This window comes from Artemia sp. Qi Xiang Cuo, chromosome 20 (genome assembly GCF_049724085.1).
Source record: "Artemia sp. Qi Xiang Cuo chromosome 20, ASM4972408v1, whole genome shotgun sequence".
Lineage (NCBI taxonomy): Eukaryota > Metazoa > Arthropoda > Branchiopoda > Anostraca > Artemiidae > Artemia > Artemia sp. Qi Xiang Cuo.
The window spans coordinates 10,621,498-10,646,289 of NC_142813.1; the positions used below are offsets into that span (position 1 = coordinate 10,621,498).

A 24,792-nucleotide genomic window follows, 5' to 3' on the forward strand; every position below is an offset into this window, starting at 1 on the left:
AATGAAATGCTGTATGCCAACCCTGGTCAGTATGTGAAGACACCAAGATGGATCTTCATAGAATAACCCATGGTGGTTTCTCAGGATAAGAGCAAGACAGTGAGGTTGGACAAATCAAGAGGAATAAGGTACGTAAGAAATGAAACGATGTATGGTAACCCTGGTCAGTACGTGAAGACATCGAGATGGATCCTCATAAAATAACCCATGGTGGTTTCACAGGATAAGAGCAAGTCACTGAGGCTGGACAAATCAAGAGGAATAAGGTACGTAAGAAATGAAATGCCGTATGGGAACCCTGTTCAGTACTAGAAATCTTTATCAAGTTGAACAATCCCAGTTTGAATTGCTTCTAGAAGAGTATGAGCATAAACTCACCTAGAACAAATGGATAAAAAAGACAGGTGCAGATAAAGCCGCAACAATAATATAGCTCGTAGCAACCCTAGTCAGTATTTAAAACTTCAATTTTAATCGAAATTTTAGATACTGACCAAGGTAGCCAAAGAGTGTTTCTCAAAAAGAAGATAATATGAATAAGAAAAAAACTCAAGAAGGCCCATCACAAAATGACCCAAGACAGTTCCTCAACATGAGAGAAAGACATTGAGGTTGGACGAACCAAGAGGAATAAGGTATATAAGAAATGAAATGCCGTATGGCAACCCTGGTCAGTACTAGAAAATCCTTATCAAGTTGAACAGTCCCAGTTTGAATTCCTTCTAGAAGAGTATGAGCATAAACTCATCTAAAATAAATGGATAAAAAAAACAGGTGCAGATAAAGCCGCAACAATAATATAGCTCGTAGCAACCCTAGTCAGTATTTAAAACTTCAATTTTAATCGAAATAAATAAAAAAAAACAAGTTTTTTTAACTGAAAGTAAGGAGCGACATTAAAACTTAAAACGAACAGAAATTATTCCGTATATGAAAGGGGCTATTATATATATATATATATATATATATATATATATATATATATATATATATATATATATATATATATATATATATATATATATATATATATATATATATATATATATATATATATATATATATATATATATATATATATTAATACGTATATTAGGGGGTTTGCCCCCTAGTCAATACCTTGCTCTTTAAGCGAAAGTTCGAATTTTGTTCCAATTCTTTAAAAATGACCCTTTAATCACAAAGGTCGTTAATTACAATAAATAGCTCTTATGAAAGTACTAAAAAATCTTTGGCTTAAAGAACGAGGTATTGACTAGGGGGTGAACCCAATAATAAAGCTAATATTTTCTGTTCGTTTTAAGTTTTGCTCCTTACTTTCAGTTGAAAAACTTGTTTCTTTATATTTAATTTCAGATTTTTTTTTAAATAATGATGGGGAATCCGGCGCCCCCTTCATAGCAATTTCTCTTCCCCTATGAAAACTTCCTTCATGAAAAGATTCTCCCATATAACTCCCGAACTACCCCCACCCCCACTACCAGAAAAAATTCCCCCTAAAAACGTTTGTATACTTCCCAATAACCAATACTATATGTTAACATTGGGTAAAGTTCAAACTTTCAGCCCTTCCCCCGGGGGCTTCGAGGGATTAAGTCATGCTAAAAGACATAGTTATAATATCTTCGGCCATGCTGAACAAAATGGCTATCTAAAAATTTTGATCCGGTGACTTTGGGGAAAACAATTAGCGTAGGAGGGGGCCTAGATGCCCTCCAATTTTTTGGTCACTTAAAAAGGGCACTAGAACTTTTGATTTCCGTTCGAATGAGCTCTCCAACAATATTCTAGGACCACTGAGTCGATACGATCACCCCTGGGGAAAAAAAAAATATATAATAAACAAGCATCCGTGATCTTTCTTCTTGCAAAAAATGGAAAATTCCACATTTTTGTAGATAGGAGCTTGAAACCCCTACATTAGGGTTCTCAGATACGCTGAATATAATGGTGTTATTTTCATTAAGGTTCTATAGCTTTTGGGTGTCTTTCCCCCTTTTTGCGAGAATCAGCCAAATTTTTCTCAGGTACGTAACTTTTGATGTGTAGGACTAAACTTGATCAAACATATATTTGAAATCAAAATTAAAATCTGATCCTTTTCATGTATCTATTGGTATCAAAAGTCTGTTTTTTAGAGTTTCGGTTACCATTGAGCCGGGCTGCTTACTTACAGTTCGTTACTACGAACTGTTTGATTTTAGATACTGACCAGGGTAGCCAAAGAGTGTATCTCAAAAAGGAGATAATATGAATAAGAAAAAAACTCAAGAAGGGCCATCACAAAATGACCCAAGACAGTTCCTCAACATGAGAGAAAGACATTGAGGTTCGACGAACCAAGAGGAATAAGGTATATAAGAAATGAAATGCCGTATGGCAACCCTGATCAGTACTAGAAAATCCTTATCAAGTTTAACAATCCCAATTTGAATTGCTTCTATAAGAGTTCGAGCATAAACTCATCTAGAACAAATGGATAAAAAAAAACAGGTGCAGATAAAGCCGCAACAATAATATAGCTCGTAGCAACCCTAGTCAGTATTTAAAACTTCAATTTTAATCGAAATTTTAGATACTGACCAGGGTAGCCAAAGAGTGTTTCTCAAAAAGGAGATAATATGAACAAGAAAAAAACTCAAGAAGGGCCATCACAAAATGACCCAGGACAGTTCCTCAACATGAGAGAAAGACATTGAGGTTCGACGAACCAAGAGCAATAAGGTATATAAGAAATGAAATGCCGTATGGCAACCCTGGTCAGTACTAGAAAATCCTTATCAAGTTTAACAATCCCAATTTGAATTGCTTCTATAAGAGTTCGAGCATAAACTCATCTAGAACAAATGGATAAAAAAACAGGCGCAGATAAAGCCGTAATAATAATGTAGCTCGCAGGAATCCAAGTCAGTATTTAAAACTTCAATTATAATCGAAATTTTAGATACTGACCAGGGTAGCCAAAGACTGTTTCTCAAAAAGAAGATAACATGAATAAGAAAACAAACTCAAGAAGGGCCATCACAAAATGACCCAAGACAGTTCCTCAACATGAGAGCAAGACACTGGGGTTAGACAAATCAAAAGGAATAAGGTACGTAAGAAATGAAATGTCGTATGGCAACCCTGATCAGTACTAGAAAATCCTTATCAAGTTTAACAATCCCAATTTGAATTGCTTCTATAAGAGTTCGAGCCTAAACTCATCTAGAACAAATGGATAAAAAAAACAGGTGCAGATAAAGCCGCAACAATAATATACCTCGTAGCAACCCTATTTATTATTTAAAACTTCAATTTAAATCTAAATTTTATATAATGATCAGGGTAGCCAAATATTTTTTCTAAAAATTTATATAATATTAAAAAAAAAAAAAAGCTCAAGAAGTGCCATCGCAAAATGACCCAGGATAGCCAAAGACTGTTTCTCAAAAAGAAGATAATATGAATAAGAAAACAAACTCAAGAAGGGCCATCACAAAATGACCCAAGACAGCTCCTCAACATGAGAGAAAGACATTGAGGTTCGACGAACCAAGAGCAATAAGGTATATAAGAAATGAAATGCCGTATGGCAACCCTGGTCAGTACTAGAAAATCCTTATCAAGTTTAACAATCCCAATTTGAATTGCTTCTATAAGAGTTCGAGCATAAACTCATCTAGAACAAATGGATAAAAAAAACAGGCGCAGATAAAGCCGTAATAATAATGTAGCTCGCAGGAATCCAAGTCAGTATTTAAAACTTCAATTATAATCGAAATTTTAGATACTGACCAGGGTAGCCAAAGAGTGTTTCTCAAAAAGGAGATAATATGAACAAAAAAAAAAAGCTCAAGAAGGGCCATAACAAAATGACCCAGGATAGCCAAACACTGTTTCTCAAAAAGAAGATAATATGAATAAGAAAACAAACTAAAGAAGGGCCATCACAAAATGACCCAAGACAGCTCCTCAACATGAGAGAAAGACATTGAGGTTCGACGAACCAAGAGCAATAAGGTATATAAGAAATGAAATGCCGTATGGCAACCCTGGTCAGTACTAGAAAATCCTTATCAAGTTTAACAATCCCAATTTGAATTGCTTCTATAAGAGTTCGAGCATAAACTCATCTAGAACAAATGGATAAAAAAAACAGGCGCAGATAAAGCCGTAATAATAATGTAGCTCGCAGGAATCCAAGTCAGTATTTAAAACTTCAATTATAATCGAAATTTTAGATACTGACCAGGGTAGCCAAAGAGTGTTTCTCAAAAAAGGAGATAATATGAACAAAAAAAAAGCTCAAGAAGGGCCATCACAAAATGACCCAGGATAGCCAAACACTGTTTCTCAAAAAGAAGATAATATGAATAAGAAAACAAACTCAAGAAGGGCCATCACAAAATGACCCAAGACAGCTCCTCAACATGAGAGAAAGACATTGAGGTTCGACGAACCAAGAGCAATAAGGTATATAAGAAATGAAATGCCGTATGGCAACCCTGGTCAGTACTAGAAAATCCTTATCAAGTTTAACAATCCCAATTTGAATTGCTTCTATAAGAGTTCGAGCATAAACTCATCTAGAACAAATGGATAAAAAAACAGGCGCAGATAAAGCCGTAATAATAATGTAGCTCGCAGGAATCCAAGTCAGTATTTAAAACTTCAATTATAATCGAAATTTTAGATACTGACCAGGGTAGCCAAAGACTGTTTCTCAAAAAGAAGATAACATGAATAAGAAAACAAACTCAAGAAGGGCCATCACAAAATGACCCAAGACAGTTCCTCAACATGAGAGCAAGACACTGGGGTTAGACAAATCAAAAGGAATAAGGTACGTAAGAAATGAAATGTCGTATGGCAACCCTGATCAGTACTAGAAAATCCTTATCAAGTTTAACAATCCCAATTTGAATTGCTTCTATAAGAGTTCGAGCATAAACTCATCTAGAACAAATGGATAAAAAAAACAGGTGCAGATAAAGCCGCAACAATAATATACCTCGTAACAACCCTAGTCAGTATTTAAAACTTCAATTTAAATCTAAATTTTATATAATGATCAGGGTAGCAAAATATTTTTTCTAAAAATTTATATAATATGAACAAAAAAAAAAAGCTCAAGAAGTGCCATCACAAAATGACCCAGGATAGCCAAAGACTGTTTATCAAAAAGAAGATAATATGAATAAGAAAACAAACTCAAGAAGGGCCAACACAAAATGACCCAAGACAGCTCCTCAACATGAGAGAAAGACATTGAGGTTCGACGAACCAAGAGCAATAAGGTATATAAGACATGAAATGCCGTATGGCAACCCTGGTCAGTACTAGAAAATCCTTATCAAGTTTAACAATCCCAATTTGAATTGCTTCTATAAGAGTTCGAGCATAAACTCATCTAGAACAAATGGATAAAAAAACAGGCGCAGATAAAGCCGTAATAATAATGTAGCTCGCAGGAATCCAAGTCAGTATTTAAAACTTCAATTATAATCGAAATTTTAGATACTGATCAGGGTAGCCAAAGAGTGTTTCTCAAAAAGGAGATAATATGAACAAAAAAAAAAAGCTCAAGAAGGGCCATCACAAAATGACCCAGGATAGCCAAACACTGTTTCTCAAAAAGAAGATAATATGAATAAGAAAACAAACTCAAGAAGGGCCATCACAAAATGACCCAAGACAGCTCCTCAACATGAGAGAAAGACATTGAGGTTCGACGAACCAAGAGCAATAAGGTATATAAGAAATGAAATGCCGTATGGCAACCCTGGTCAGTACTAGAAAATCCTTATCAAGTTTAACAATCCCAATTTGAATTACTTCTATAAGAGTTCGAGCATAAACTCATCTAGAACAAATGGATAAAAAAACAGGCGCAGATAAAGCCGTAATAATAATGTAGCTCGCAGGAATCCAAGTCAGTATTTAAAACTTCAATTATAATCGAAATTTTAGATACTGACCAGGGTAGCCAAAGACTGTTTCTCAAAAAGAAGATAACATGAATAAGAAAACAAACTCAAGAAGGGCCATCACAAAATGACCCAAGACAGTTCCTCAACATGAGAGCAAGACACTGGGGTTAGACAAATCAAAAGGAATAAGGTACGTAAGAAATGAAATGTCGTATGGCAACCCTGGTCAGTACTAGAAAATCCTTATCAAGTTTAACAATCCCAATTTGAATTGCTTCTATAAGAGTTCGAGCCTAAACTCATCTAGAACAAATGGATAAAAAAAACAGGTGCAGATAAAGCCGCAACAATAATATACCTCGTAACAACCCTAGTCAGTATTTAAAACTTCAATTTAAATCGAAATTTTAGATACTGATCAGGGTAGCCAAAGAGTGTTTCTCAAAAAGGAGATAATATGAACAAAAAAAAAAAGCTCAAGAAGGGCCATCACAAAATGACCCAGGATAGCCAAAGACTGTTTCTCAAAAAGAAGATAATATGAATAAGAAAACAAACTCAAGAAGGGCCATCACAAAATGACCCAAGACAGCTCCTCAACATGAGAGAAAGACATTGAGGTTCGACGAACCAAGAGCAATAAGGTATATAAGAAATGAAATGCCGTATGGCAACCCTGGTCAGTACTAGAAAATCCTTATCAAGTTTAACAATCCCAATTTGAATTGCTTCTATAGGAGTTCGAGCATAAACTCATCTAGAACAAATGGATAAAAAAACAGGCGCAGATAAAGCCGTAATAATAATGTAGCTCGCAGGAATCCAAGTCAGTATTTAAAACTTCAATTATAATCGAAATTTTAGATACTGACCAGGGTAGCCAAAGACTGTTTCTCAAAAAGAAGATAACATGAATAAGAAAACAAACTCAAGAAGGGCCATCACAAAATGACCCAAGACAGTTCCTCAACATGAGAGCAAGACACTGGGGTTAGACAAATCAAAAGGAATAAGGTACGTAAGAAATGAAATGTCGTATGGCAACCCTGGTCAGTACTAGAAAATCCTTATCAAGCTTAACAATCCCAATTTGAATTGCTTCTATAAGAGTTCGAGCCTAAACTCATCTAGAACAAATGGATAAAAAAAACAGGTGCAGATAAAGCCGCAACAATAATATACCTCGTAACAACCCTAGTCAGTATTTAAAACTTCAATTTAAATCGAAATTTTAGATACTGATCAGGGTAGCCAAAGAGTGTTTCTCAAAAAGGAGATAATATGAACAAAAAAAAAAAGCTCAAGAAGGGCCATCGCAAAATGACCCAGGATAGCCAAAGACTGTTTCTCAAAAAGAAGATAATATGAATAAGAAAACAAACTCAAGAAGGGCCATCACAAAATGACCCAAGACAGCTCCTCAACATGAGAGAAAGACATTGAGGTTCGACGAACCAAGAGCAATAAGGTATATAAGAAATGAAATGCCGTATGGCAACCCTGGTCAGTACTAGAAAATCCTTATCAAGTTTAACAATCCCAATTTGAATTGCTTCTATAAGAGTTCGAGCCTAAACTCATCTAGAACAAATGGATAAAAAAAACAGGTGCAGATAAAGCCGCAACAATAATATACCTCGTAGCAACCCTAGTCAGTATTTAAAACTTCAATTTAAATCGAAATTTTAGATACTGATCAGGGTAGCCAAAGAGTGTTTCTCAAAAAGGAGATAATATGAACAAAAAAAAAAAGCTCAAGAAGGGCCATCACAAAATGACCCAGGATAGCCAAAGACTGTTTCTCAAAAAGAAGATAATATGAATAAGAAAACAAACTCAAGAAGGGCCATCACAAAATGACCCAAGACAGCTCCTCAACATGAGAGAAAGACATTGAGGTTCGACGAACCAAGAGCAATAAGGTATATAAGAAATGAAATGCCGTATGGCAACCCTGGTCAGTACTAGAAAATCCTTATCAAGTTTAACAATCCCAATTTGAATTGCTTCTATAAGAGTTCGAGCATAAACTCATCTAGAACAAATGGATAAAAAAAACAGGTGCAGATAAAGCCGCAACAATAATATAGCTCGTAGCAACCCTAGTCAGTATTTAAAACTTCAATTATAATCGAAATTTTAGATACTGACCAGGGTAGCCAAAGACTGTTTCTCAAAAAGAAGATTATACGAACAAGAAAACAAACTCAAGAAGGGCCATCACAGCAATTTTGGACAGTATTTGAAAATTGTTGTCCATTCTGTCAATCCCCAATCACCAGTTTGCATATATCTGTAGAAGTGAGAAGCATAAAATCATCTGAAGATAAAAAATTTATTTATTTCAAAAATTGCCGTTACAAGCCCCGAAGGGACGAATTCGAATTTTGGGGTCAATAAACAAACGCAGGGAAAAAAAAGATAAAAAGCAACGAAAACTAAAGGATTGGCAAAAGAATGACAAATTAAAGTTGTGAGAATGAAAACTAATTAGTCATTATTTAAACTGAGATTGGCCATAATGAGTCAAAAAGATAAAAACAAGCAAAACTCAACAATAACAAACAAAAAAATAAATACAAATATAAAAAAAATTAAAAGGCTATTTAAAAAGGAAGGGAAAAAAATGAACAAATACAAAACATGTACCCTGTACCCATTAACTATAAAAAATAAACTATTGGTATGTTTTGATTATTTTTTTCTGCAATGTAGGGAACAAAGATTTGTCCATATCTGGAGCTGAAGCAGCGAAAAGGAGACAAGATAGGAACAGGCTAATACAGATAAAGATGTCAGCACCACTCTCGGAATATTGCTTGCTTGTCATTTTTTGTTATTTCGTTTGCCTTTTTGTTGTTTGTTTCTTTTCTTTTTGTTTTGCTGCTTCACTGCTTTTTACAATATCAGATAATGGGTAAAAATAACTATTACTGTTATCAGGATAATGTCAGAATAACTAAGATAAGAAGAAATTCCTTTTTTTTCATAAATATTGTAATAATTTTTTTTTCTTTAATACGTTTTTACATTTTTTCTCTCCCTATGACCATATCTTGGCTTTTTATATGGTATTTACCAGGGGGCTTAGGCCCGTGCTCAACCCCAAAGAGTCAAAATTTAAACTTTTATCACAGTTTCCGTCTAATTCAGCGGCTTTTGACGATTTATTTTCAAGTTCACAAATAGAAAGTATACTTCAAGAAGTACTTAAGACGGGTTCGACCAATAGAGTAAGGCTGAGAAATATACATGGTAGGTGAAATATTAAAGAGATAAATAAACCCATATACCTTTTCATTTTTAGCGATAATGTTGAGAGGCCCCCCTTGTGGCTGGTTGGAAAATTTGTGCGGTTAAATAGAGATAAGAACAAAAAGAAAATAGGTAACAGTCTTCGACATGGCGTCTTCTAAACTAAATACTACAACAACAAAAGAACAGTACCAATTGATTCCCCATCGAACATTGTTTTCGAAGATAGTGGCTGCTACGATAGCAATTGCATAACCATGGTAATGCTCTCGGTCTCAGATTCGTAATCAGCACACTGAAAATCCATTAATGGGATTTTTGGTTCGAAATGAACTTGCTTCAGAATTCTGACCAGATTTTCAGGACTTGGAGCAGAGTGCCAGCTAAGGTCAGTGAGCTCAATTAAACCATGGGCACCAATTGGGGAACCCCCCTAGATTCACCCTCCCCCATATATATCGAAAACTACATTTTTGGGTATTTTCATTGAAAAAGAATTTTAAAAAAAACTACAAAATTAACCCTAGACTTTGAAAGATATATTTTTTTTACATCTTCATTTTAAGAAAAATGAAAAAAATTCTTATCCTCCTCCAACATTTTCATGAACTATTGCCCCTTGGTAATTTTCCCTTATGTTCCCTCCCCCCAGATACATTGAAAAAAATACTTGGGGAGAAGGGGGTGTATTTTCATTAAAAAATCGAAAAAAACAAACAAAAAAATTACCGCCGCCCCCCTAGACATTGAAAGATATGAATTTTAATCTCTATTTTAAGAAAAATAGAAAAAAAAACTTGTCCCCCCTTCCCATCGTTTTCATGAATTATCACCCCTGGATCTAACAGAGAGGAATATTTGCGAAGAGGCCTGTGGTGATAATTGCTTGCCTGCTTCATTCCCCCCCCCCCCAGAAGTCTTGAAATTTTTGCCATGTTTCCTATAATTTCAAACGTTTCAAGATAATTCATCTATTCCTACTCATTTTTCAAATTTGTACCCAAACCTTCTTTGTTTTGTTGCTATTTACAAAACAAAGATGATTTGTAAATAGCAACAAAGCCTAATGTCTAAAAATTTTGTTGTATGTAAGTTTTTATTATTTTCGGTATCTCGTCATCATCTTACAGCATTTAAAATTCATTCTTACGGTATATGTTCATTCTGAAACAAGCGATTTTGCGACAAAATCGACAAGCGATTTTCCACATTTTTGTCAATAGGAACTTGAAACCTCTACAGTAGGGTTTTATAGTATGCTGAATCTGATGGTAAGATTTTCATTAAGATCACTTGATGTTTTTCTTCCATTTTCAAAAATTAGACAAATTTCCTCAGGCTTATAACCTTTGATGAGTATCATCAAACTTAGGGAGTTTTACATATTTTAAATAAGCATAAAAATTCGACTGTTTTGATGTATATAATGTTATCAAGATACTGTTTCTTAGAGTTCGACCTCAGCAACAGCAATCCGCTACATGGCCCAGAATCTGGATCTGGTGACGACATTGTGCGAAAGCGTATTCATAGTAATCCAAACAATAAGGAGAAGAAGTCATATTTGTCGTTTATTATTGTTGTGGGCGGAAGCGCCAACATGAACCGAGGCTCAGGCCGCAAAGGCCCATTGCCAATAGTCTCACAATACAAAACTCTCAAGAGTGGATCTAGGACTTTAGTTCGGGGGGGGGGGGGTTACTAATTTTCGAATAATTTTACTAATTTTTACTAAGGTTTTACTAATTTTCGACTCGGTCAAAAATTTCACGGGGGGGGGGGGGTGTTCAATCCTTGTAACCCCCCCCCTGGATACGGCCTTGAAAACTCCATATGGAATTTTGCCATCAACCAAGATTAAATTATCCGTACTCAAGATTGTTGCGTAAGAAATTTCGTTAAGGCTATTATTTCGACATTGGACTATTCTTATTCATTGCGTTTATTGATAATAAACCGAATAAAGTATATATAAAACACACAAGATAGAGCCAAGGGGCCAAAAATGTTTTCATTTGGATGCCCTTGGTAGCTCAAAATTGGGAAGGAAGAGGATAGAATAATCACAGAAAGTAGAATACAACCTATGCAAGGGTCGATTATACTTCTATTCAAAGGTCTATTAAATTATTTTCCATGTGTTAGGGTATATAATACTTCCCATGGTTAGCAATATTTGTTTATCCCATCCATCAAATGGAGTCTGAATAGTACTTAAACTGTGGCAATTCAGAAGGTCTGATTTTTGTTTTCCTTGGCTAGAAAACGAAATTTCTTTTAGTTTTGAAGGGCTTTAAGGGCGTTTATTTATTTATTTTTATTCTTTTTTTGGGTAATAATAATCTTGTCGAGGAAAACTTATCAGACATTTCTCTGTTATTGTCATTAAATGTTGAAACTTTACTCCTTGCGTTTAGCTTTTGATCTTCCGGGAGAACTTACGAACTACGATTAAATTTAGAAATACTTTCGGTTTCAGTTCAAGAATATCTTTCCGAGAAGATAAATATCTAAACAGATATTTATTATATTAATATAAGTTTATATTAATATTTATATTATATTAATTATAATTAATATTATGTTTATATTAATATTTATTATATTAATACTTACATAATATAAGTATTTTTATATTATAAATAGTGTAATACTGTGTACATTCATTTTAAACAGTTGTGAAGATTACTTTCTTGATATTCCTTCCGATAATATGTGGATTAAAGATCCGTCTTCTCTCGAAATTAGAAAGAAAGAATTCTTTAATCTTAATGAACAAGACGTTAATAATTTAATAAAAATTTCGTGCAGCACTCGTATGAAAAGTGTTTAAAACTGTACCACTAATTAATTTTTCCCTACGCTGTCAAAAGGAGTATCCAAGGGTAAGCAAAAAGCAACACAATTTTTTGCGCCTCTTGTCAGCACTTAGGCGTGAGAAGCTTTGTTCTCCGGCTATGACTTGCACCTCATATCATTGAGCTCATTGGTCTCAGGTATATCCTTTTGCCATGTCATAATTATGATATCAAACATAAGTTGTTATTTTTTTTACAGAAGTGGCTAAATTTGCTATAAAAAAAAAAAAAAAAAGAATCAAATTTTTTTCAACGATTTTCATCCAATTTTCATCGTATTCTAAATCTAAAAAAATTGAACATCAAATTTCAAAAATCAAATTCGGTAGACAAAAGTGAATGTCTGCTTTGAAATAATAGAAAAAAATCCGATTTGCGTTGATACGGTATTTAAAATCATAGGAAAGGATAGACATACCTTAATCATAGGATAAACATACCAAAACTTGCACAACCAACATACCAAAATTTGCACATACCAAAACATACATTAAAACTTACACAGGGAGCATACACCTTACTCTATGGTATTTATTCTGCTCTTGAATTTTTATTCATACTGGCTTTTTGTTCTAAAAAAAACGAATTTGCCTTTTTCCAAGAAAAGATAAAGAAAAAATAATCAAAGAAAAAATAGTTAAAGAAAAAGATAACAGATGTGTAAATAAAAAAGAATAATTCAAAGAAACCGAAGCAGCAATTATCAACTTACTTAAATTACACACCGGGTGGGAATATACACGGCAACATATCGATAGCTACATAAAAAATATTAAAAAAAAAAAAATCAAAGAAAAGATAAACTACATGTAAAAAAAAAATAATTCAAACAAGAATACAAATAACAAAACAGTAATTCAACTTATTTAAATTACACATCGGGCGGGAATACACAGGACTAAAAGATAATCAAAGAAAAAGACAACAAATGTGTAAAAAAAGAATAATTCCAAGAAACCAAAGCGGCAAATCAACTTACTTAAATTACACACCGGGTGGGAATACACAGGGCGACATATCGATAATCAAAGAAAAGATAATCAAAGAAAAAGAATCAAAGAAAAGGAAAATAAACGTGTAAAGAAAAAAGAATAATTCAAAGAAAACAAAGCAGCAAATCAACTTACTGAAATTACACACCGGGTGGGAATATACAGGGCGACATATCGATAATCAAAGCAAAGATAATCAAAAAAAGAATCAAAGAAAAGGAAAACAAATGTGTAAAGAAAAAAAATTAGTTCAAGGAAAACAAAGCAGCACATCAACTTCCTTAAATTACACACCGGGTGGAAATATACAGGGCGAGATACCGATAATCAAAGAAAAAGAATCAAAGAAAAGGAAAACAAATGTGTAAAGAAAAAAGAATAATAAAAAAAAACAAAGCAACAAATCAACTTACTTAAATTACACACCGGATGTGAATATACAGGGCGACATATCGATTGAAAAGAGCCAGGAGTTTCACTCGGAATTAAGGCCTCGAATTTCAGCTTCACAGCGTGCAAGTCCATTGAATGTGCTTTACTTTCGGATAATTCTTTTGCCTAAAAAGAACAAAACTGAGAAGAAGCCAAAAACACGAAGAAGGCAAAGAAGGAAAATATTACATTCTTAGTCAAATTTAGCAACAGTTACGGCAAACTTCGTGAGACATTCAAACAGGAGAGAATAAAAGGAGAAATGAAAAATTCTGTAAAAAAAAAGATGATAAACTAAATTCTTAATCAAATTTAGGCAAAAGCTCCAACGATAATCCGAAAACATTCAGAGAAGGAAAGGAATGAAGAGGAAAGAAGAGAAAGAAAAAATAAAAGAAAAGAAAAGAAAAGAAGAAAGAAAAAAACAAGTTTTCAAAATCTTGCTGAAGGAGTAAAAGCTGACACATGGTGGGTTGAATGGCATGATAGTATTATCACCTTTCTGGAGCTTTTCCCTGCTGTTGTTGGAGTTCTGGGGGGCTTTGCGGACAACCACTAAGATTCAGGTTTAATGGCGAAAGCCAACTCCTTAGTAGCAGCCATTACCTAGTTCAACTTCTTTTTCACTCTGATTCTTGTGGAAAGGGGATTTTGATTCTGCTTTCAACTTCCGTTTCTCTGCAGAAGAAAAATCCAGATCTACATACCTACTGCGAATATATCGATCTATGCAAGTCTGTATTAAAAGAGCTAGTGGAAGTGGATTTTCCTTCTATTAATGAAAAAGCAGTCCAGACAGCTGAAAGTGTTACGACACCCACCTCAATACCGAGACGCCAGCGTCGATGATTCCCCTCTTCAGACACTACTCTGTTATACAAACTTTTCCTTTTCCCCATGCCTCGAGCAGCTATGTGAGGGATTCGATATAAGATTTCTTAACCACCGACTTTGAGCATTTCAAATCCAACTTCTGTTCCCTCGTTTTATTTGTTGAAGCTGAACTAGCCGAGGTTTTGACGAAGCCGCAAAAATACAAGCAGTTCTTTTTCTCTGAGACTTGCCTCCTTGCTGAGCTAACTGCCTGGCAAGCTAAATAGAGGTTTATAGGCAAGTCTTGTCATCCCGACAAAATTTCTGCATCTCTTCGTGCGTTCGACGACCGCTGTTTTCCAACTGTGCACTCTTGATTTTATTCTCCCTGTTACCACGATATCTGCAGAGCGTTCATTTAGCATGCCAAAGCAGCTGAAAACATACATCCGAAGTCAGACAGGATAGGGCAGATTTAATGGTCATGCCCACATTTCTATCAATTGCAATGTCAAGGTGGATACTGACAATGTTTTAAGCCACTTTAGGAGGAAATCAAGACGGATTAAAATATAACAAGTATTTACAGTGCTTATTTTGTTTTGTATTCAATTCAAGGAATTGTCATTCAAACTAATTCAATTCAATTAGCTAATTCCTTGCTAATTACTTGAATTGCTAATTCAAGGAACTAGCAACATTAAAGCACTTCAGTTTGGTAAATTGACTAATTATTTTATCTTTTTTTTTAGCAGCACAGTAATAAATGAGCTAAACAAGGAACTATGACAGTAATATACTTATTGGCTGGTAAGTTTATGGACTTCCGGTAGCTTTTAGATGGTGCCCCTCCCCCCTTCGAGCGGAAATCCTAAATAAGCCACTGCCATGAAACCATGTTTCGCTGCTAGCTCGCGCACTGCCTTAAGATCACCAGAAGTTTAACATTAACATTATTCGTTTACAAGGGAATACAAATATATATACTATTGACCTATTATTTATACAATTACTATACTATATTTTATTGTACTATTACTATGCTTATACTATTATACTATTATACTATGCTACTACTTACTATATTATTATTTATACTATTACTATACTATATTTTACTGCACTATTACTATGTTTATGCTATTATACTATACTACTACTTACTATATTATTATATATACTATACCATTATTTAACTAATTAAGATTATGCAACCTCTTCAAATTCATTAACCGCAGGGAGGTTCAGGCTGTTGGCATTCCTTTGAAAAACTTTTTGTCGTGAAAAGCTTTTTAAGTTAAATAGCTAATTAATTCAATTAAATATTAAATTACTTAATTCAATTAAGATTATTTAATGTTCATAATTTTATCGTCGGTCTAGTGTAGGCTAATGATGGTGACTGTAAATGAAGCAGATAATGGCCAATAAAAAAATTCCAGTTACTGAACATATTATGTGCTTTTCAGCAAAAAAAAATTAAAGGTCTATGACCCAACTAAGTGACAGTGAGCCCGATTGCAGAGGAGGGGGGGGAATTACATCCCCTCCCCTTTAATTTCAGAAAATATCTTTGTTTTGTGTCTTCACTGTCTTCCAATAAAATTGGAAGTGAGCTTATTAATTCTAATCGACCAGGGAAAATGGTTGCTTGCAGACATTTAATTTTGTGTGGAGAGGGCACTACACTTAATAAGTTTTATCTCGGGAGCACTAAGATCTAAAAAACAATTGCAGCTAAAACAGTGTCGCATTTGTTTTAACTGATGTTACGAAACCTTCTACTTTTATGCAAGCTTTGGAATTCAAGGGAAGCAGTGATTATCCGTCTTCCCCCCCCCCCCCGGATAGATCTTGTGGGTGCCAATGCCAAGAAACAATAGAAAAATGGAAGCTAGAAGACATGTCGAATAATATATATGTACCAGCATTTCACTATAGTAAGCGATTGGACAAATAGAAAAAAAAAATCCGTTTTAATTCCAAACAGTATGAGCGTAATTTGTTATGGGGCAGAGGGAGGGGGTGTAAATGCCCTTCCCAGACCTCGATTTGCCCCTCCGAAGACCCCAGCTTTCCCCCAGTTAAAATTTAATTTCTTCAAAAATCTTGTCAAAACTAAGATAAGCCTGCATAATTCAAACATCCACAGAAACGAGTTAATTATCTTTAGGATATCTTTACCATTATGGTACTATATGGCTTTTTTTTAGTTTTCACTGCCATTTTCGATTGATTTGGGACAATTGGCTCCAACTTCGCCCTCTCCCAGGATTTTGACGAAAATACGCCATTGCCAAACAGTCAACACCCAGCTTTCTCCACACGACCGATTTACATTTTTGTCAATATTATATTGCACAAATTCCAGTAAATACGGAAAATCTAAGTAACTCCTCACCTTACCAAAAATTCTAAATATTTACGTTTCCCATACAGACAATATTACCATTCCAATTTACCCAAAGTAGACGTCATCATTGAATCACTTGCTAGCGTCTCCGCAAAAAAATTTCTGAAAACTTTACGTTTCTTTGAAATAAATTTTACATTCTGGCGGAAGGTAGTACAACAGTACGGGCTAGTTCGGCCCGGTCTTTTTACTAAAAAAAAAAAAAAAAAAAAAAAATAAGAAACCTTTACAAAGTGCACTATTTTAAAAGCTTGTTCAAGATGTTTTAACCTTGGCCCCTTTTCTCCACTGACCTGTCTACTTAGCGCTTAGGTGTTTTGCTCAGTAGTTATGCTGTCCTTATTTTCTTTTTATGCTCTGCTTGTTTATTTAACAAAGTGGACAAGAAAATAAATTATTATTTACAATATAAAATATTTTAAAACAAATAAAATAAATTAATTAAACAAATAATCAAATAAATTATTAAATTAATGTTAAAAAGCTGAAAAGGGATGACTAGTGCCACTGAATGGCTTAATAAATAAGCAGTGGCGGCTCTAGGCCTGGGCAGGGGGGGGGGCTTACCCTCCCCAGTTTTTCGGACAACCGACATTAAGTTCCTTGTATTTATATTTTTACACTCCTATTAAGGTACCTCTCCCCCCCCCCAGATATTAAGGTCTAAAACCGCAACTGGCGCTAAGTTTTCCAGAAATATGGACAATTTTATTATGGAAATGTTTTTAGCCACCTCTTTCCATGAGCTAGCCATAAATGGCCAGCTAGCCCATTTTAGAATAGAATATAATTTTATTTTAAAAATTACTATCACAGCATGATCGCCGAATTTGAATTTTACGTCCAAAAAAAGCACTATATATATATCTCAAAAGCACTATCAATATATACATATATATATATATATATATATATATATATATATATATATATATATATATATATATATATATATATATATATATATATATATATATATATATATATATATATATATATATATACATATATATATATATATATATATATATATATATATATATATATATATATATATATATATATATATATATATATATATATATATATATATATATATATATATATATATATATATATATCATCTTCAGAACGTAACGTTCACATCAAACATAATTCATTGTAAAAAATATATTTAAAAAAAATTTACACTTAGTTAAAAAGTCAAAATTAAAAATAAATAGAGAACAATAAAATTAATGAAAATACATAAAAAATATGAAGGGTCAAAACTTAGAAATTTTTGTTGTACATATTTACGAAACTAGGTATAAAACTTTTGCGCTAACCGCTGATGGGCACAGCGTACCGGCTGAAGTTTCTCAACAGGCACTGCAACCCTGCGCGGGAGTCGTTTTGTTGTGGATTGAAAGGGGGGAAAAGGGTTTTGTGACTTGGGTGACTGAGATTTTCTTTCGAAATCCATGCAGAGTTTATCTCTTCTTTTTTTAAAGTTTGTATTTTAAACTTTGTCAGCAGCTCTTCATAAGACATTTCTGCCTGCTTTCATACTATCATTAGAGCTCTTTCGATCCTGGCGCTTTCCTCAGTCGTCGGTCCAAAATGTCAAACAGGAGATGCATATTCCAGAATTGGGCGAATAAAAGATGTAAGTTTTTGGAGGAGGTGATCTGGAGGGGCGCCATGTTTCGACATAAGCTTGAGCATCTGCAGCCCAGCATACCCCTTTTTACTAGACTAGATGTGTTTGCTCCCCATTTTAAATCACTGGTAATAATAACTCCCAAGGGTTTAATTTCCCTTACTTTAAGAGAGTCAGAGATAGTTGGTAGAAAATTTTGTTCAGAAGAATTTAAAAATGAAATAGTCAAAATAGAAGATTTACTGTCATTTACTTTCATATTTGAACTGGACGCTTTAGTCTTCACGTTATCAATTAAAATTTGAGCTTTGCTGCATTTATTTGATTCACAAATTTCTCTAAGGGTAAGGTCGTCAACATATTTCCAGCGGTCTTCACAATCATTAGCGATATCATTGATCATAACTAGGAAAAGAATAGGACCCAGAATGGTACCTTGAGGTACTCCACAAAAAACTGGCTCGGGTTCAAAGAAAGACTTCTTATATTTTAAAATTTGGTAACTATTTATTAAAAAACTCTGAATCATTTTCACAACAGCAACATTCACTCCAAATCAATTAGAAGATTAAAAATTAAAATTTTATGATCAATTAAATTGAAAACATTTTTAAAATTAATTGTTATCAACTTTAGCCATTTACCAGGTTCATCAACATGCTTAAGAATAAAATGTAAAAGACTGACTAGATAATGGGATGTTGATGTATTCTTTCTGTTACCGTACTGATGAGGATCAAGGAGGGGTTCAACTTCAGTTTTTAGCCAATTTGCTACAATACTTTCATATATTTTGCTGAAAAAGGGGGTCAAAGTGATTGGCCTCACACCATAGAAGTTCAGTATCTTTTTTAGAGATTGGAGTAACAAACCCCGTTTTCCATATTTGTGGGTAAACTGAATAAGTTGAAATGCAATTAAAAATGTGTGTTAGTGGCTTAGTCAATTTGTCGGGAAATGCTTTTATAAGTTCAATCGGAATATCTATGGGAGTTACACTAATTCGTTTAAGGTTATTTATTTGACTAAAAACTTGATCCTCAGAAATAGTAGGTAAAGGTACGCCACTATGTGGAATTTTCTGATACTCTTGGTTCGTTCAATTTACATCAAGACGCGGCAAAGACTGGATTATTCTGACCAAATGACCATTTAACTTATTAGCAACTGTTTAATCGTTAGAATCTGAGCAAAAATCAACACCACTAGGGGATTCTCCACCAATTTATTTTATTTCCTTACACCACATGCTAGGCTTTGATTCAAAAAGATTGTCAATTTTTTTGTGGTAATACTCAGCCACAGCTTTTCTTGGCATTTTACATACTTTGTTGCGGAGCATGTTAGCACTTCCTATTTTCCCTTCTTTTCTTAGTTAAATTTTATACTCAATCAAATCTTTAATTTCTTTGGTTAAGTATGGACGATCTGTGTTGCACCACTTGAACGTTTTCTCAGGAAAGCATTCTATATATTTATTTCTTAATTTACCTTGCAAAAATTTAGCTTTTTCATCAGAGGACTCTAAATTTGCTACCTCATCCCAGGACTCGGATGTAATCCAATTTCCAAATTCTAGTAGACCCCTGTCCGAAAAGGTGCGGTAGGAAACTTTCTCAATGACATATTTTACTTTACACGAATGCAGCAGAGCGCACTTTACCAAGTAGTGGTAGGTCTTGAGGTTCATTATAATATTCTGACAAATTTGTGCAAATTACGTCGAGTTTAGTATTACCTTTAGTAGTCGGAAACTTTACTATTTGCTTGAGTCCTTGACTTCTGAGGAAACTTTCAATTCTTAGATCGTTCTTATGACCATTAACGCAAACTCCAACATTCGGATACTTAGAAGTAATAAAATCAATACAAAAATCAATACACAAATTTTATGAGCTAAGCTACCCCACAAGGCCATTGGGGCTGGAGTTTTACCTTTATTTCAATTAGAGGTTAATCAGAAAATACGGGGAAAAATTTTCGCAGCATGCTACGGTTAGTGTGCTTTATCATGAGAGCCAGGTGCGTGCGCCATCTTTTTTTTGGGGGGGGAGGATTAGAGTTTTTTCCTGACAATCTTACAAAATGCATCCAAAAAAATTCTTAATTTAAGGAATTCAGAAGGGGAGGGGCCTCATAACAGAGCTCCATGATGCCAAAACAAAGTTCACCTACAAAAATATGTATGCTTTCTGCACGAGACGATGTCGTTCTGTGTCAACCGCGGGTCTTGGTGAAAATAAATTTATTTTCTCTAAATAGTAATATATTTTTATATAAATAGTAAAAAAAAATTTTTAATTGAAGCTTTTTTTAAAGGTGCCTATTCTGGAAAGGCTGCATTTATATTGCAACCAAATCAATAAATTTCAGGATGTACTTACATGTTGCAGAACTTGACTAGACAGTGACTGACTATTTCTGTCTGTTACCAAAGCTTCTTGCATGAACAGGGATTTTAATCGCCTTTCTAATACTTCCTTTACATGTTTCTTTCCAGTATGAATTATTGTTATACCCTGAAAACTAAAAAACAAGCATTCAAAATATATTCTTGGATGAAATAAGAGAAACACAAAGGTGTGTGAGATGGGTAGCTGCCCCATGGTTGCCAACTCTTTAGTCCATGAGTGTGTCCTCTGAGCATCCAAAAGTGTGTAATTTTTAACTAAAATGTGTCCATCTTGAAATCTCAAAAACTAGACGTTATCTTTTTACAAGTTGTATTAATGACCAAAAGACGCGTTGTAAACTTCTTTCAAAGCGGCCAAATAACATCATTAAAATGAAAAAGAAAAACAAAATGGGAAACAATCAAACTAAATGAGTTACTGTGAGCGCCCAAAAATCATATAAACACATAAATCCTTTACTTTGGAGAAATTCCTTTACTTACGACATCTCTGGCAAAACCTGGATGCTCAAAAAAAAATTACCGAGAAAAAGTACTACTTTGGTGAAAAGTGAGATTTTTTACCAAAAATATATATCCAGTTGGGAAATGTTTCGTTCTATCTCATATATCTACAAAATATGTCCCTTTTTTGCCCTTTTATGTCCCAATTTTCTAAAATGTCACTTTTTGCCCTATTATGTCATTGTGGCCCGGCACATGGTAACATATCATTTTGAAATAAAATTTGACCAGTTGGCAACCCTGAGAAGTCCTTCTCTAGTATAAGCGATGATCTCTATCAAACCAATATATCCTGCAAGCACTTATTAGGCTTGTTTCAGAGAAGGCATTAAAAAATTCATTCTTTTGTCTTTTGTTGTCATAGTTGCTTTTTGAATTTCTTTATTATGCCATCATAAGAAGTGGTGCTACTGCCAATGAAAAAGACTTAACTGTTTTTCACTTACCGAATCAAAAATCTAAAGCCTTGCCTTATACTACTTTTTTTAGTTAATAATAAAAATGCAAATTGTGGAATTTTATCACAAAAAAAACATTGACTGTAAAAAACAAGCGTTAATATGGAATTATTGGGGGAAAATAAAATGAAAATAAGAGCTTTAAAATATATTCTTCCTCTGTGTAATAGAAAGTTTTTTAAAGCAGGCTATTTCCTTTATTTTATTGCTTGTTGGATGACATGTACAAAAACACAAACAAATTTCTAAGAATGAAAAATGATTCCATTATTAAAAAAAAAAAATAGGCCATAAAGACACAAGCGAAACATTATATACATTAAATACGTTGTATAAGACTACATATCAAACGTCAATATATAGCCTAATTTTTATCAATCCACCAAAATAATAGATATATTCTGCAATGAAAATAAGATATACAAAAAGGTGAGTGAGATAGGACGCTAACATTCGTTTTTGTAAGTTACAGAATCTAGAAAGCCCAGTCTATTTACACCCTCCAGGAACTTACATATGGATTTTTATCAGAGTGGGGGATGGCAAAAATTGAAATTTTTGCCACAATCTTTGTCGCTACAAAATAATTTTTTTGTCTTTCTGTGTCGTTATTGCTTTTTGAATTTTTTTGAAGTTTCAAGGCAATAAAATTATAGAAGCATCACTAGTTTTTGCTAAAATACGGTATAATACATATATATGTTTTGCTTTCATATATATGTTCATATATATGTTTTGCTTCACATTCCTCTTAAGCTTTCCCTGGAAAATATAGAATTTTGTCAAAAATTCCATAGAATCCTAGGATTCTAGAATTCCAGAATCATAGTTTCAGTAAAACTAGCGCTTTACTGCAAACCTGCTCTTACTTAATGTTTTGAGAGAATTACATTATATACTAAAATTTACTGATTTCATGGCCGATGATAGACTGCTGAGACCTTACGAAATTAGTCTTCTATTTTCTCCTGTCTTTTCTATGTCTGCTGTTCTTTTTTATTTTCTATGTCTTTTAAAAAAAATGCGTTATCCTACATATATTCTTGGAAAAACATTGTGTTATCTTTAGGCGTCCCGGAAAAGACGTTAGTTTCGATTGGTCAAATTCAAAATTAACTTTTCTTTTAATCGTTGTTAGTGGAGGCAAAATTTAATTGGCACAACTTAAATTGTTTAAAATTTAAAAAATATTTTAAAATGATTTTATTTTGAACGGAGGATGAACTCTTTAATGTTTTGACACCCAGCAATTTGCAGATAGTGACCATTCGAAGACAATATAGCGCTACTTGGACCATTGAGAAACTAATTTAGGATTTAATCTGTAGTCTATTTGACGGCTGTGACAATACATTGACAAAAGGAATGTTTAAATACTTCTCGGGATAAAAGCGGCCAAAAATATAAACTCAAAAAAATACAAAAAAATTTTATTCACGTCATCTTTGTTTTCAAGACAACTATAAAAAAAGTTGTATATAAATAAAAAAAAACTATATAAAAAACATTCGGAAATTTGTTTTTTGCTTAGATTCAGATTTTATTTTTAATTTTTAATTAGGGCCCTTAGTGAAAGGTCAATCTTTATTGTTCACTTAATGAGGGCCTTCGAATAAAATCATAAATTACTCAATCATCATCTGTAAGACATTTTTATAACTCTTCTTCTCTCTTGTTATTTGTCATCATGGTTGCAGCGGTAACCTAACTGCAACCTAGTAAAGAGCGAACCACAGCCCATAGTAACTAAAAGTTAAGAAACACGTTTTGAAAAAAACTGTCTTGTGAAAAAAGATTGCCATTTAACATTGATTCAGGAATGGTAACTATTATTCCGGTTCGTCTTAAAAGTAAAAGTTTATTGCGAAAAGAAGTTTGTGGTGATTTCGAAAAAAACCTGAAATCCCTCGAAAATGGTGTTAGACCAAAATGAAAAATGTACCATTGGAATCAGCATTGTCGAAAACCTTGTGCAGGAAAATTTCAGTCCCTCTCCTTGAACAACAAGGAAAATCAATTTTTTTCATGGGTAGCAATTATATGTCTCCCTTTTTTTTTTTTTTTTTTTTTTTTTTTTTTTTTTTTTTTTAGGCCTAGCGGGTTACCCGAACATCGTAGAGAGATGCTTAATAGCTCATTCAAAAGCAATTTCTTATATCTACGTGCTTTTTATAAATTCCGCCATTTTCAAGTACCATATGGCACTAAAATGGCACTTTTTGTGCCGTTTTCAAGTGGTGGCGCTAAACATCGTAGGTAGATTTTTGATGGCTCATATAAAAAACATTGCTCATATTTAGTTTCTTCCTATAAATTCCATCACCCGCAATTTCCAAATGGCACTAAAAACGGCACTTTTTGTCCCATGTCTCAAGTGGAAAAGCTGGGACTAGTGGGCTACCAGAACTTTTTAGAGTGATGTTTAATGGCTCATTTGAAAACTTTTGTTCATATCTACGTGCTTTTTATCAATTCTACCATTCGTAAGTGAGATATAGCACTGAAAACAATACTTTTGGTGCCATTTCTTCCGAAATTTTGAAAGCATAAAATGGTATAATTGTAATAATTATGATCCAAAACCCTTAACTGGAGGTTAACAAGAACACCTTCCACATGTTCCTCCTCCAGGCCCTCTTAATAAACTACGCAATTAAAGTCCTACAAACACCAATATATTAAATTAGATTATTAGAAGCGTGCTTATGTTAGTACAGCGCTGGACTTCAAATTAGATTATCATGCGTTCAATTCCTGCTTGGATTTTTTTTTTTTTTTTTCAATCATGGTTTATTCTTTCTTATGATTACTTTTCAGATAATTCATTATTTTTGCAAATGTGATGCACTCATTTTTTAAAGCATATCCTGGGAAAGCTCATTTTAAAGCTACTACATCTACGTGCTTTTTATCAATTTCACCATCCATAAGTGCCATAGAGCACTAAAAACGGCATTTTTGGTGCCACTTCTGAAGTGGAAGAGTTTGGAAGAACAAAACGGTACCATTGCAATAATTATAGTCCAAAACCCTTAACTGGAGGATTATAAGAACACCTCACATATACTCCCCCTCCAAAACCTCTTAGTAAGTTTCATAA

At 33.7% G+C, this 24,792-nt stretch overlaps 1 protein-coding gene across 1 annotated transcript in view; it reads right to left on the reverse strand.

Annotated features, from left to right (window-relative positions):
* LOC148939856 (nuclear factor NF-kappa-B p105 subunit-like) overlaps nucleotides 1-24,792 on the reverse strand; it is a 176,674-nt gene that overhangs the window by 103,043 nt on the left and 48,839 nt on the right. The window contains exons 4-5 of the mRNA XM_089105862.1: nucleotides 20,702-20,843; nucleotides 13,431-13,575 (exon numbers count right to left, since the gene is read on the reverse strand). Coding sequence (XP_088961988.1) covers nucleotides 13,431-13,575; nucleotides 20,702-20,843 — 287 coding nt within the window. The remainder of the gene's footprint in view (nucleotides 1-13,430; nucleotides 13,576-20,701; nucleotides 20,844-24,792) is intronic.